The sequence below is a fragment of the Castor canadensis genome, chromosome 11, assembly GCF_047511655.1.
Source record: "Castor canadensis chromosome 11, mCasCan1.hap1v2, whole genome shotgun sequence".
NCBI lineage: Eukaryota > Metazoa > Chordata > Mammalia > Rodentia > Castoridae > Castor > Castor canadensis.
Window position 1 is genome coordinate 89,165,169 of NC_133396.1, and position 15,047 is coordinate 89,180,215.

The 15,047-nt window shown below is 35.6% G+C and overlaps 1 protein-coding gene across 1 annotated transcript in view; it reads left to right on the forward strand.

Annotated features, from left to right (window-relative positions):
• The window catches only part of Slc9c2 (solute carrier family 9 member C2 (putative)), a 33,049-nt gene that overhangs the window by 1,436 nt on the left and 16,566 nt on the right, over positions 1 to 15,047 (forward strand). The window contains exons 2-3 of the mRNA XM_074047460.1: positions 4,007 to 4,058; positions 13,430 to 13,528. Of these exons, the coding sequence (XP_073903561.1) occupies positions 13,487 to 13,528 (42 nt within the window). The 5' untranslated portion in view covers positions 4,007 to 4,058; positions 13,430 to 13,486. The remainder of the gene's footprint in view (positions 1 to 4,006; positions 4,059 to 13,429; positions 13,529 to 15,047) is intronic.

Genomic DNA, 15,047 nt, shown 5'->3' on the forward strand with positions numbered 1-15,047 from the left:
GAGACTTGAACAAGGATTCACCTAATGAGTGGGTCTTCAGTGGTGAGGAAGAAAGGAGAAGAGAGCAGAGACTTGACAGTAAATGCTTAAAATCCTGTGTGGAGTGGTGAGAGGTAGTATTTTTTTTTAAAGAATCATTCAAGCCCCTCATCTTTTCCAGGCAGTCTATGGTAAGTACCAAGCAGACAGTTCAGAGAGGGAGTGAATCACCTCTGAGCAGGTTCCAGTCTTGTCTGATCCAAACCACTCTGCAATTTAGAAATGTTCCTAAGAGGGCTATTTTAAATTTTTTGAAATTGTGGTATTTTATTTTTGACTTGTCATTATTAATAGTACAAAGGAATTTCATTGTGACAATTCCATATATGTGTACGGTGTACCTTGAAGAAGTTCACCCATCCATTGTATTCCTCTCCCTTTTCCTTTTCTCCCCTCTTTCAAACAGTGTTTGCTGGGTTTCGTTATGCTGCTTTCATATGTATTTAGAGAGTGTACTCCATTCCCTTCACCCCTCAGGATCAAAAGGGCTTTTCTAAGTTGCACATATATTTTCTGCTTAAGAAAACTCAGTGGCTCCTCCTGGCCTAAAGGGTTAATTGAATGTAAATATAGGAGAGCATGCAATAAAAATGGCAAAGTCAAAACAAAACAACAGCAACAAAACCAAAACCCAAAACAAGCATAAGCTTACAAATTGAAAATAATATAATAATAGAAGTAAAAGTATCCCCTCCCAAAACTTTTTGACTTGGAGCAGCACCATTGTGGTTGTAAGGACAATCGCCTTCCAAAGGGTGGTGAAAAGGAAGCCAAGAAGAACATGATCAGTTCTGTTTCTTTTCTTTTCTTTCTTTCTCGTGTTTTTCTTCTTTTTTGTGGTATTGGGGTTTGAACTCAGGTCCTCACACTTGCTCAGAATGTGCTCGACCACTTGACCACACCTCCAGCTTGGTTCATTTTCTAAGGAAAATCGATATGACGTGAGAACACCTGCTGTGTTCAATGTAAGAAATATTGGGAACACACTAGTGACGAGAACTCAAGGAACTAAAACTGCACCTGGTGGCCTCATCAATGTAGTACTTAATGTGAGCCTTGTTTATCTTCAGAATCATGAAGCTGTATTCAAAAATTTAAGCTAATTGCTATGCTCAAAAAGTGTTTGGCTAACTTCTATGGCATGTGACAAAATGTGCTCTGTGGTCAAAAAAATAGCAAATCACAATGGAAGCTCATGTTGATGACATGATGGCTGATGCTCTTTGTTCTGTATTGGGTTTACTAAAAACCCACAATTAGACACAGAAGATCTTTTATGCTCGGCACCAGTCGGCCAAATCTGGAGGGTGATGGAGATCATGCCCAGTTGGATGTAGCTGAATGAGAAGTTGGGTAATAAATTGATTCCTGACAGTACTGAAGGGATATGGAAAAGACTTGTCAACCTATTTATTCTTTTCATCATACCTTTATTAGAGAAATGAAAATGCTCAGTTTGAATTGGGAACTCATGGAGTGTCACAGGGAACTTTGTAATTCTGGAACAGCTGCTGGCAATGAGACTGGTGTGAAAGTGGAATGAGCTGACAGAGATGAGTCACCAGTCCAAGAATCTTTCTAAAATTCAGACTGTTAATAGTGATGAGTAAAAAGTCCTATGACTACCCAGAGACATCCCTTAATAACATTTCCTGTGTTAAATTCCTCTACTGCTTACCACAATAATTTTAATAATATGCATTTGTACTTAATTAAAAAAATCTCTAAACAGTCATTATTTACTGACTGCCACAAAGTTTAAGGAGATTAGAATATCCCTCTCCTAACTTTTTCTTTGTGTCTCTAAACTTACATTTTTTCTTTTTGGGTGGTGCTGGGGTTTGAACTCAGGGCCCCACACTTGCTAGGCAGATGTTCTACCACTTGAACCACATCCCCAACCCTCCATCTGCAAATTTTGGAGCTACTATTTTTATAGGGGGAGACTTTATAACATTTATATTCTATATTGCAAATGTAATTAAGTCTTCATTCTTTTCAATAAGTTGGAAACCAAACAGCAATCTTTGCTTTGTTGTGATTATTTAAATATGATTCACTCATAGAACCTATCATTACATTCAATCAATAAAAAGGAAATATTATCCAGTATCATTAAAATCTTACTACTGAGACTCTTAACAGTCAAATGATTTAAGAATTTTTTTTCTAAATGTCCTCTCTCTCTGTCTCTGTCTCTCTCTGTCTGTCTGAGACAGGGTCTCACTATGTAGCCCAGAGTGACTTTGAACTCTTGATTTCTCTGCCTCAACCTCTTGAGTGCTGGGATTACAGGCATGTACCACCATGTCCCTTCTCTTTCTTTTGATTTTATTCTTTCTTGAATCCATGTGAGGTTTTTTCTTTTTTTTGTAAAACTATATTCTGTTTCATTATGCTAGATTACACCTATACTTTTTCATATGCTATACAGACTTGTTTGTTCAAAATTGTTTTTGTTTTGCTCTTATGATTAATAGTCAGACTCACAAAAATAGATTTATTTGCTCAGAACTCAAACACATTGTTCTTCTGTCTTCAGACTGCTGATATGAGTCTGGTTTTATTTTTGTTTTTGTAAGTAGCTTTTCCCTTTTCTTTAGAGGCTTTTTTATGATTTTTCCCTTTATCCTTGGAGTTCTGAATATGGTTTAATATTTAATAGACATTAATATTAATATGATTAAATACATATTAATATTAATACGATCAAATACATATTAATATGATTAAATACATATTAATATTTAATAGATATATCACCTGGATATGTCTAGGTGTGATTTAAAAGAAAGATATATTCCACATAGCCCTTTTGGGACCTGTGATCTGAAGACTCTCCTCTTTCTCCATTACTTTTTATTTCCTGCCTGTGCTTATATTTTTGCTTTCTGGTACCCTTTTAAGCTGACTTTTGAAATTCTTGATTTAGTCTCAGTTTCAGCTTTTCTTATAAGGTGTCATTGTTATATTTCCATACATTCATATAATGTACTTTGATTGTATTCACCCCCTTTTTACGTCCCATCTCTACCTCCTCTTTTTAAAACCTTTATTCAAAATTTTATATGGGTTTCATTATGACCTTTTCATACGTACACATAATGTACTTTGGTCATATTCTCCCCTTACCCTCTCTTTCCCCCTTTTTCCCGCTGGATCTTCCTGACAAAAAGTCCTCCTCCTCCTTCTTCCACACTTCTTTGTATATTCAAAATGAGGAACTTATTACATGTGATTTTCTTCTAAACCCAAACAAAACAACTACTTTACTTTTCTTAAACTTTAAATAACAGAACAATTGTTTCCTATAAATAGCACTGTACCATGCATTATCTGAGTGCAGTTTCAGACACCTGGACCTGATGACTGTAGAGAACTGTCAATGGTACTGTTCCAGAGCTGTTCATGTAGCCAAGGATAAGCTCCAGAAAGACTCAAATCTTGTCTAAGCTTTATGAGGAACAGCGCCTGGGACACAGTGGGTGTCTGACAAATATCTGTTGTAGGATTGATTGGATAGATATTGGTTCGCTTTGGAATGGGGATACTTCTTTAGTTATGTAAGGAGTTATTTGTAGAAAACATGAACTAATTGGCACTGTATTTTTTGTTATTCCATTTGTTTTTATGCTCCTGATAGACTAGTTCCCCAAAGAGCTGCTCACTTGCACATCTCCAAATGGGGCTTTGCCTAATTGGTGCATAGTGGAGTACATACTAATCTTTTTTGAGAACTATTAGGCACAACAGCTATGCAAAATACCAAGTGCACAATATTCATTCCAAGTTGACGCTCAAAACAGGGAAAGTAACAGAACTGATCAGAAGGAAGAATTGAGCAAAATAGCTGTCCTAAATCAAATAAAGTAAGATTTCCTCTATAATGCTTCTTTTTAGCAGAATGTAAAGCCAGAAATATACTTTGTGAAACAAGAAATGCATGTTTTTCTAATTTTTTTTGCAGAAATTATATGAAATTTTAGAAACAAACAAACGAGAAGCTATCAAAGAACTAGGTAAGTAGTTAAAATATTTGGTTTCTTGAAATTATTTCTTATGATCCCATAATTTTAACCAAAGGAAGATAAATTCATGAATGAATTCACTTGCTTGTTCATTCATTCATTCATTCATGTATGCATGCATGCATTCAAATAGTATTTATTGAGCACATTAAGGGGCCAAATATGGGAAAGCAAAGAACAGTAGATCCAGACCCTTACAAAAGTGCAGTGTGGTGGAATGTCTGAAGAAAGTTGGAGGAGTCCTATTAGTTAATGTGGGAGAATGGAAGAAAGGATGGGAGGAGTGCAGAAGTATATTAAGATGGAAAGGTCAGAGTCCTTAAAGTTGCAAGAAAAAGACATATAAAGTCTACCTTTGACAAAAAGTTGTTTTATTTTGTTTTTGTAAGGATACTCCAGAACATAAGGCTGTAAGTGACATTATTTCTTGAACATCTACACTCACTTCACTGTACTTAAAGTATACAAAAAGAACCCAAGGATCTTATGCTAAGAGTCTTAGGTCTACTTTCCTCAAGGCTAGGCTTTTTGTGGGTAGAAGAGCATCTGACTCATGCTCGGGCATATGACAGGCACTTAATAAATGGAAATCATCAGGAAAGAAATAAAGTAAGACCATTTTGTACTTGGAACTGCCTTATAAGATGTCATATGGATTTTGGGGTTTATAGTTTTCAAATTGAAATGGAAAGAATATGGTCTAATGAAAGTAAAAGTTTAGAGACAATAGGTCAAATATTTTGGCACTGTTTTAAAAAACCCAGGACCCACTGTTGGCATTTACATACTGGCAGATTTTTATTTCTGTGCTTTTGAAGAACAGAGGCCTAAGAACTGATGCTTTACATCGTGTTTTAGGTCAGCATGGAGTATTACAAGGTTTTATCTATCCCATCCTGTAAAAGGGAATGCCTGTTTCCATATGGTTACTGCAGCTGACTATGGATGTTTATTTTTATTATATCAGAAACTATAAAGTGCTTTATATGCATATAAATCCTTGTGCTAAGCCTCTCACTTAATCTTTATCATTACTCTATGATGTAAGCACTATTATTATCTTCATTTTATAGATGATGAAACTCAGGCTTAGAGAGGTTAACTTGCCTGTGGCCATATGGCTGGTGATTGGTCAGCCAGATCTGCAGTCCTGGTGTATTTGTCACCAAATCCTATGCTCTAGCTCATTTCTCCCCTTCATTTTACTGGTCAGCTTATTTCAGTGAAAAAAAATGTGTGAGAATCTTCCACATATCAGGTATTGATTGCTCTCAGTGTTAGGATTACAAAGATGAAACATGAAATTTTAATCTTGACTCACAGTCTAGCCCATGACTTCCCATCTTTATTAACGTAGAAAGAATATGTGACTTGATCTCAGACAGACACACCAGACAATGTCCAGGGGCTCTTTCATTCAGTCTTTTATTCATTCAACCAACAAAAATTACATCATATGGAGAATGAGACAGATAAATAAAGATAATAATACAATAATGTGATGAGTTTCATGATAGAGAGATGTAGAAGATGCCATGGGAGTAAACCAGAGTGATTTTTATCTTACATGGTGGGGAAGCTAGTTTTCATTTTTCTCATCTATGCATTGGAGGTGAAAATTCATCCTATCAGCGTGAAGCTAAAACAAAAGGATATGGTGTAAATATTTTGAGAATTAATAACCTATTGTAAAATATTAGTTATTATTGTGGTTGTTGCATAGGTTACTTACCAAGTTTAATTTTCCTCAGGACTTATAGAGCATGAGGGTCGTGATGTTGTCATTGCTTTGAAGACTAAACAGGCAATCCAGAATGTGATTGCTAGGGCTCTGAGAAATCTCAATTTCCTTTGGTCTAGAGGCATTATTGATAAGTATGAAGGCATTGAGATGAATAAGGTAATAAAACAATTTTCATTTTGCCTGATTTCATCAGTCCAGCATCACAGCCTGCATTGTTCTTTATCTGAGGGTAATGAGCGAGGTTGATTAGAAAAGTGTTGAACTACAGATTTATCTCTGTAATTGACTGCAGTCTTTGTTCATGCCAGTGACAATCAATGCCAGTGCTGACTGGTACACTACACTAGTCAAAACTACTTAATTGTGGGGCTGGGAGTGTGTCTAAATGTTAGGCAGTTTGCCTAGCATTTGTGAGGCTCTGGATTCTATCCCCAGCAAAAACAAACAAAAAACTACCTGGTTGCAAGTACTGGAAACCAACTAGAGCTAAGTTTAGTAAAGAAAAAGGATTGAGGGGCTTAACCTAGAAGGTAACACACACACACAGGAAATTAATGTGAGTCAACTCCCTGTTTGGCTATCCTTATCTCAACCAGCAAAAACCCTTGTTCCTTCCTATTATTGCTTATACTCTCTCTTCAACAAAATTAGAGATAAGAGCAAAACAGTTTCTGCTGGGTATCGAGGGGGTGGGGGGGAGAGGGAGAGGGTGGAGTGGGTGGTAAGGGAGGGGGTGGGGGCAGGGGGGAAAAATGACCCAAGCCTTGTATGCACATATGAATTAAAAAAAAAAGGACACAGTATCTTACACAACTACAGTGGCCAACCTTCTAGAAGAGACAGTTTCTAGATTGTCCATTTCCTATCAGGATTGCTCTCTGTGGCAACTTCCTTCTCTAGACTTGATAGACTTTTCTACTTTTCCATTTACTGGTGGAGTATGTACTGATTAGTTCCATTGACTGTTGCACTGAGGTGACAGACACATAATGTTTACATGGTGGGAAAGGGACCATTGTGTGTGTGTGTGTGTGTGTGTGTGTGACTCTGTGTCTGTGTGTGTGTGACTCTGTGTCTGTGTGTGTGTATGCATGCATATGTCCACACGTGTTGGTGGGGGTCAGGGAAGGAAGATTTTGGAGAGAAAAGGAGCAAGGAAATTTGCCTAGTCAGTTAGCTAATAAATGAATTTTTGAAAAATTATAAATGTACTTACAAAAAATTAGGAACATACAACAAAGGAGAAAAACATTTAGTTCTACCATTCTATCACATCTACTGTGTTCTTTCTATTCCTGTGTAAGAATCTGCCTCTTAGCATACACCAGAAAAATGAATGCTCTGATTCATCATTTTTTCTGTTTCTGTTGCCCATTGTTACACTGCTCCTGGATGTTCCATGCTTTTCCTTGACACTGCAGCTTCCAGCCATGGACCACCATGCACTAGGCTTCTCGTCATTTCAGGGACTCAGCCCTCTCTCCAAAGCCTCAGAGGACAAATGGATGTGGATAGGCCCACTTTCTCCTTCAGGGCTCTCTTTAGTTTCTATAGCATTACAGGAAAGGACTAAATATATAATATGATTATTCTTTAATGTCTGTTTGAGGGAAGAAAAAGGCTATTTTATTGTATTCCTCAAGTTACACCTCTGACATGCTGTGTTTTGTATACTACTATTTTCATTGATCATTTTTTGAAGTCAGTGTAATACAATTGAATGCTTGATGCCCATTAATTAAGATAAAGAAATAGTAATCTGAAGAGACAGACTTTTTTTCCCTACAAGTTTGTTTAGAAAGGTAATGGATAAATCAATTATTCAATAGTCACTTACTGAATGCCTACTCATTGCCTAATTATCAGCAAAGGAGATATTATTACATATTCTAGGTCATAAGGAGATAGGAAAATTTATTCAATCCAACTGAATAAATATATGTTGGAAATCTAATAAGTACCATGGATGCTTTGAGACTGGGATACTTAACGAATACAACACTGACTCCAAAGTCTATGGATCTTCCTTGATCTTTCATGAAGTCATTTATTCATCCAGCCAACAACATTTATTATTTATGGAGGGTAAGACAGATAAGTAAAAATAATAACACTACAATGCAATGAGTCCCATATGAGAGCTAGGCAATACCATGGGAATAAGGGAAATAGGGTGATTTTCTCTTACTTTATGAGGGAACCAAAGAAGGTTTCTTGGTTTCCAGTCACAGGCTGGAACTACACCCACTCAAATTACAGGGATTTAGAGAAGTAAATCATACACATGAAAAAAATTGAGGGAACTGGCAATAGGTAATCAATATGGAATTTAGAAAATTCTAAAAGTGACATGTTCAATTTGAGTTAAATCAGTGAAAATAATAAAGGGAAGAGAATAGGGACAAAAAGTTAGAACATAACATATAGAGTGAGAGAGGGTATGGGTCAAAACTCAAGAATAGATTTGTATAGCAGTATTTTATATAGATTTTTTTAGTTTTTGCCTATTCATTTTTGTTATGAGATCTGATCACCATTATTTTGATTGTTATTTTAGGTACTTCTTACAAAAATAAAAGCACTGAATAGCTTTCCAATGGCAATCCCACCCCCTACTCCTGACAAATATCTTCCTTGCATCGTTTGGATGGAAAATAAAGATATTCTCATTGACTTCTTCAGGGTAAAGATCCTGTCTTCTGTTATGACTCAGAGGTTGCATTTAAATTTGTTTCCCATTTTTTCCACTACCTTATGGAATATTAGCAGAGAAATACATCTAAAACTTGAATTGTATACTGGCCAACCCAGGGAAAACAAAAATGGAGACCCAGAAGAATAGATTCCTTTTTGAGACTGAAGGGCAAAGATATTTTTCACAATGACTTATCTACTTAAAATGAGCTATCTATGTTTCCTGATTATTACCAGTTCCATTGTATTTTATGCTGCAGTGTTCTGTACTTCCAGATGCATACTCTGGAAGAAACTTATTTTTGTAACAAGGATCACAAATTTAAATTACTGCACAGGTCAGGCAGATAATATAAAAGTAAAACCAGATGGTAGAGTGCGATAGGGAACAGTGTATCTCAAGTATATCCAGAGTTCATCCTCTGTCTAAAGTTAGTTGAGTTTTGATATAGCAATTTGTATCCTTTCAATAAATATCTATTTAATATCCCATATGTACCAAATGACTGTTCTAGGTTTTGGGTTATGGAGATGAACAAAACAGGTGAGGTCCCACTTTAGAAGACCTTTTATTACATGGATGGAGATAGAGGAAAGAGAATATGATGGAGCAGTTATTTTATATGCGTTGGGTCAGGGAAGGCTACTCTAATAAGATGGCATTTAAAGAGAAACAGAAGGAAATGGGCCATGTACATGTCTTGGAGAAGAACATTTCGGGCAAAGGAAATAATAATTGCAAGGCCCTGAGGTGGAGTGTGCCTGATGAATTCAAGGAGCATCAAAGAGGTCCCTGTGGAAGGAGTGGTGATGGAGGGAGGAGAGGAATTGGAGCAGCTGCAGTGAGCCTGGATGGGTAGAACTCTGTAGGACACTTGTAAGGATTTTGGCATTTACTCTGAGTTAAATAGAAAGTGATTGGAAAGTTTTGAGCAGAGAAGTGACATGATCTTAGATCAGAATAATGACTATGCTCCTATGTTCAGAATAGGCTCTCAGAGGTCAAAGGAAAGTCAGGAAGACCAGTTAGGAGGCAATTATAATAAAGGTGGTTTGGACTAGTGAGAGTGGTGAGAAGTGGTAGAGTATATACTTTGAAGATAGAGCTGATAGATGCTGATGGAGGGAGGGAGGAAGAGGAAGGAACAGAGAGAGAGTGAGAAAAGAGAGAGAGAGAGAGAGAGAGAGAGAGAGAGAGAGAGAGAGAGAGAGAGAGAGAGAGAGAGGGAGAGAGAGAGAGGGAGAGAGAGAGAGAGAAATTCCTGGGATTTTATTCTGAAAATAGAATGGGATTTCCACTTACTGAGATGGGGAAAGAGAAGATTTATATGGCAGGGGGCAAAAATTTGATTCTAGATAAGTTAAGTTTAAGAAAGTTGTTAAACATTCAAGTGAGGATGTCAAGTAGGCAATTGGATAGACTGGTATTTAGACCAAGATGGAGATGGACATTTTGGAATTGTAAGGATAGTGATAATATTTAAGGTCTTAAGATTTGGTAAGATCACCTAAGGAATAAGTATGGATAGAGAAAATATAATCAAGGATTGAATCCTGAGGTATCCAACATTTATAGGTGGGGAGTTGAGGAGGAATTGGCAATCTTTGGACAGAAGGGAAACTAAAAGTGAGTGGTATCTCCTTTCAAAGAAAATGTGATCAACTATGTGAAATGAGTCTAAGAGATCAAGCAAAACTAAGACTGAAAATGACTATCAGATTTAATAATGTTCTTTTTCTAAGAGAACCCATAAATCTGAATTTTATATGAAATTCACAAACTAAAAAATTGGCAATCAATTTAAAAAATATTGTATAGTTCAAATGTATGTATATATATATATATATATATATATATATATATATATATATGCTAGACATGACCATGGACTACCAATTTGTAGCTTTGGTCTTAAATGGCTACTGTATTATAAGGTTTGTAGCTTGTTGATACTTCTGTTACTGGAATCAGGAAAACTGGGACAATGAGTCAATGAGTAGTGCTTGCTTTGTTGTATAATACAAACTTGGTTGTATTATACCTCATGATACAGGCAGGTAAGACATAGGCATCTATTTGTCTATAATAAGGATGCTTTCTTTGTTTTCTAGAAATACAGAAATCTGAGTAGGGTTCTAGTGCGTTTTGAATATCTGATTTCTTTTATGCTATGCTAATGTTTACTTTAGGGCAATATTTTAAATTTTTTCCTTTGAGTTTAATTTTAAAATTTTGTTAAATTAAGACTCTTTTGGTTCAAAGTAACAGAAACCTACTTAGACTAGTTTAAGCAAAGGGAAAGTTTACAAAAGATATTTTGGTGGTATACAGAAGTTAAGAAATAGTTGACAGTTTTAGCTTGATCTGCTATAATGAAGTACCACAGATGGTGTGTCTTATGAACAACAGAAATTTATTTCTTACAGTTTTGGAAGTTGGGAAGTCCCAGATCAAGTCACAGGCAGATCTGGCATCTGGTCAGAATCTGTATCCTGGTTCATAAATGACTGTCTTCTTGCTGTATCCTCATTAAGCAAGGGGCCAGAGAGTCCTTCTTTCACAAGGACTCTAATCTCACACATGAGGGCTTCACCCTCATGACCTAATCATTCCCTTAAGGCCCTGTATCCTAATACAATCACATTGGGAGTTAAGATTTCAATAGATGAATTTCAGGGAGATACAAACATACAGTCCATAACATTAAACAACTGGGGGCAGGGGAGGGTGGGCAACCAGGCTAGCCCTGGAATATCAGTTATAGGGATTTGTGGACCCTTTCTCTAGTGCTTAGCTATGATGATTTGGTTATCAACTCTTAGACTCTTAGTCTAAGAGTCTGTTTGGACTCTTGAGAGAGCAGTTCAGTTGACTTACCTTTAATTAGTTGGAAGAGCACAAGTATATCAGTGAAGAACCCTCATGGGCTCTTTTGGAAACACAGATCTCAAATAAGTGGGACTAGGGCAGGCTGGAACTGGGAAGAAGGTATTTGGAATGTATTTATTACAATTTGCACCCTGTAGAGTTTTTTTTAAATCCAATTTTAAGATAAAATTAGAATTTGATTTCTTATAGGCAATAATTTTCATAAGTAATTAATTGACCACCTAACAGTGAGTTTGGAGAAATGATGAAAACAATGAGAAGGTAGCTTCATAAATTAATGATTCACAAACATCTGATGTGAATGTACAACCCAGGTACAACCTTCTTCCACTCCTTCACTTGTCATACTGATGCAGAGCTGTTGGACTTTACCCACTTAGATATTTCTCACACTTTAAGTGGCTCTTTTCTGTAATATACTGCCATTTAAATCAGATTTCATGAGGGCAAAAATCTAATGAATTGGAAGTGCATGGGTATTATTTCATTAGGGATAATTGAAATCCACATAGTGAAACAGAACAAATGCCTTGTTGTGGACTGTAATTTTAATCTTGGTCTCATACTAGAAAAACAATAGTAAAGCTAATTTTCTGTGCTCCTCCTTCTTTCATCTCTCTACTGGTAGTTAATTAAAAAGGAAGTAGTCTGCTGGAGGCTTGGCTCAAGTGTAGAATTCCTGTCTAGCAAGCAAAAAGTTCTAAGTTCAAACCCCAGTACTACCAAAAAAAAAAAAATAGGGTACTAGTCTGTAAAGATAAGCAGGAATACAGTGGTAGAAAAATCAGGTCTGAATAATAAATAAGCAGAATAATTGGACTTAAGCAAACCTTTGTTTTCAAATTGTAACATTATCAATGTTTATTTCAACACTGACAAACCATTCAGAAGTACAGAAGTGAGAGTCATTTTCTCCCTTACCCCACACTTTGGGATAGCCACCACGAATGACTTGGAAGTATGTTTCATGCACCTATTTCTAAAATGCCATTCTTTCACCATAATTCTCCTGTTAAAAACCCTTCAATGGCTCTTATTTTCGAAAAAGTCCAAGCTTTTTAGTATGAATATGAGACTTGTCCAGACCTGTCCAGACACTGGTCCACCTCTCAAATCTTGTCTCCATCAGAGATACAGTATGTCTCTGTATCAATTTTGCCTTAGTGGGACTCTTCTTCATAAAAATATATAAAACATTGTACTTTATGTCTGTGTTAGTATAAAATAAATATATTAAAACATATTCTCCATCTAAAAGTTCTTTTCTCCTTTTGATTTTAAAAGGAATTCAGACATTGTTGTGAGTTCCTAAAAGTATTGTAGACCCTAGACACAGTGTCAACTGATACCTCATGCATAGTTCAGCCCTGGACTCTATCCCTTTCTGCTTGAGACATCAAATCTTTTGCAGTTAGCCTCAGACATTTGGTTTACTTCTGGGTCTTTTAATATACTGAATCTTCTGCCCTAAATGGTCTTTATCTTATTCTGCCATCTGGGTCTCTTCTTTCAGGTCTCAACTTAGTTGTTGCTTCCCTGATGGTAAAGACCTCACTCAACAACCAAGACAAGGTCCTTTGGCCTTTCTGCACACCCACAGTGTCCCATCCCTCTCTCTCTCTTTTTAAAATAATCATCACATTTTATTATATATATCTATCCAACCTAACTAATAGATCTTCTGGATGCAGGGAATCTGTCTAGCTTACCATTGTATCCCAAATCCCAAATGAGGGCTAAAAATGTTTTTATTCATTAATTTACTCATTCCATAAACATTTATTCAGTGTTTATATAATTTGCTATACTTGGTACTAATCACATGGTCTATCATTTGTTGGCTTGTCTCTTTATTTCTAAAAGTTAATGTGGTATGTGTCTACTTGCTATAATTTCTTAATAAATCAATAATATAGGTTGTATTTTTACTTAAAAACCATTTTAACTTTAAAATCTTATTTTGTTTAGAAAAATAAATTATTAGGCTTTTGTGCCAAGTCTTTTCGTTTCTTTCTTTCTTTTTTATCTATTTAGGAAAGAACCAAACTTGCTCATTTTGACTATGGAGATGTCATTTGCAGAGAAGGTGAAATGCCACAAGGAATCTTCCTAATTATTTCAGGAATGGCAAGTGTAAGGAACTTGATTTTTTACTTAAAATGTATTTTGAAATATATAATTCTAACATAAGGAGAATTTTAGGAACTGAAAAAATTTAAATTTTTGAATCTCTTTTCCAAATGAAACAATTTTTGTTCAGAGTGAGCACTATAACTGAGACAGAGTGATCACATTCAACACCAGAATGTGCTTTCCATTTTACATACTGCTATTGGGGTCATTGTTTACTCTTCCCAACAATCCTGGGAGGAAGTAGTGGTTTTCAAGATGTTCAGACCAGAAAACCAATACTTGGAGCAGTTTAAATTACTCATTTAAAGGAAATGAGAGTTGAAGAATGAGGGGGTGAGTTGCAAAGTCAGATCCTTACAGAGGTCATGTTGGATGAGGATCAAAACTACAACTTTTAATATGACCAATGGGAAGCTTTTGTTGACTAGTGAGAAAGAGTCCAGTAGAATGACTGTGGCAAGAATCCTCTGTATCTTCCATACTAGTGTTTTAGTATCTGAATGTAAAGGTGAGCCCTAGTCCCTTCTGTTTATAATGTTATCGGGATTGTGGATGTCTCCAAATGTTTTTTTGGCTTCATATAAATATCTGGTTTGGTTTTGAATTGGTGAATTTGTTGTTACTGAGTTATAACTCCAGATCACTGGTGATAATGCACAACAACCCAGTCCTATGAGAGCAGGAACAATAATTTGACAGAAAGACTTCAGGTGATTAAAAACCTTCAGCCAATGACTTGACCTCAGATGAGCAATTGTCAATGTATAAAGACAACAAATATGTAAAAACAAGGCTACATGACATCTCAAAAAGTCAGTAATCATACAATTAAGATTTGATGACAGTGAAATGCATGAAATCTCAAATACTGAACTCAAAAGAAAGATGATAAAAATGATTAATGAAATTGAAGAAGACATATATAAACACCATGATTAATTAAAAACAAATACAAATTAATAGCTAAATGAATACAAAGAAGATACAAATAAATATCTGAAGAAAATCAGGAAGACAAAGCAAAATATGAAAGAGGAATTTAATAAAGATATAGAAATAATGAAAAAAATCAAGTTAAAATTTTTGAAATGAAAAGCTCTGTAAATCAAAAACAAATAGACAAAACACATTTGAAGCCTGTCCAGTAGAATGGATCAAATTCAAGGTAGAATATCAGTACATGAAGACAAGTTAGATGTATTAGAAAACTAAGATGAAGATAAAGAAAAAAAAAGAATAAGTATGAATGACATGTATGATCTCTGAGAGACCACTAAAACACCAAACCTATGAAACATGGGTAGAGGAGAAGGAAAAGAGGTATGAAATAAAGCCATAGAAAACATGTCCAATAAAATTATAGCAGAAAACTTCCCAAATCATGAGAAAGAGATGACTATTCACACTCAGGAGGCTTTTATGACTCCAAACAGTTAAGACCAGAACAAAATCTCCTCATGTCATAGTATATTTAAAATATTAAATACACAGAAAAAAGAAAGAATATTGAAATCTGCAA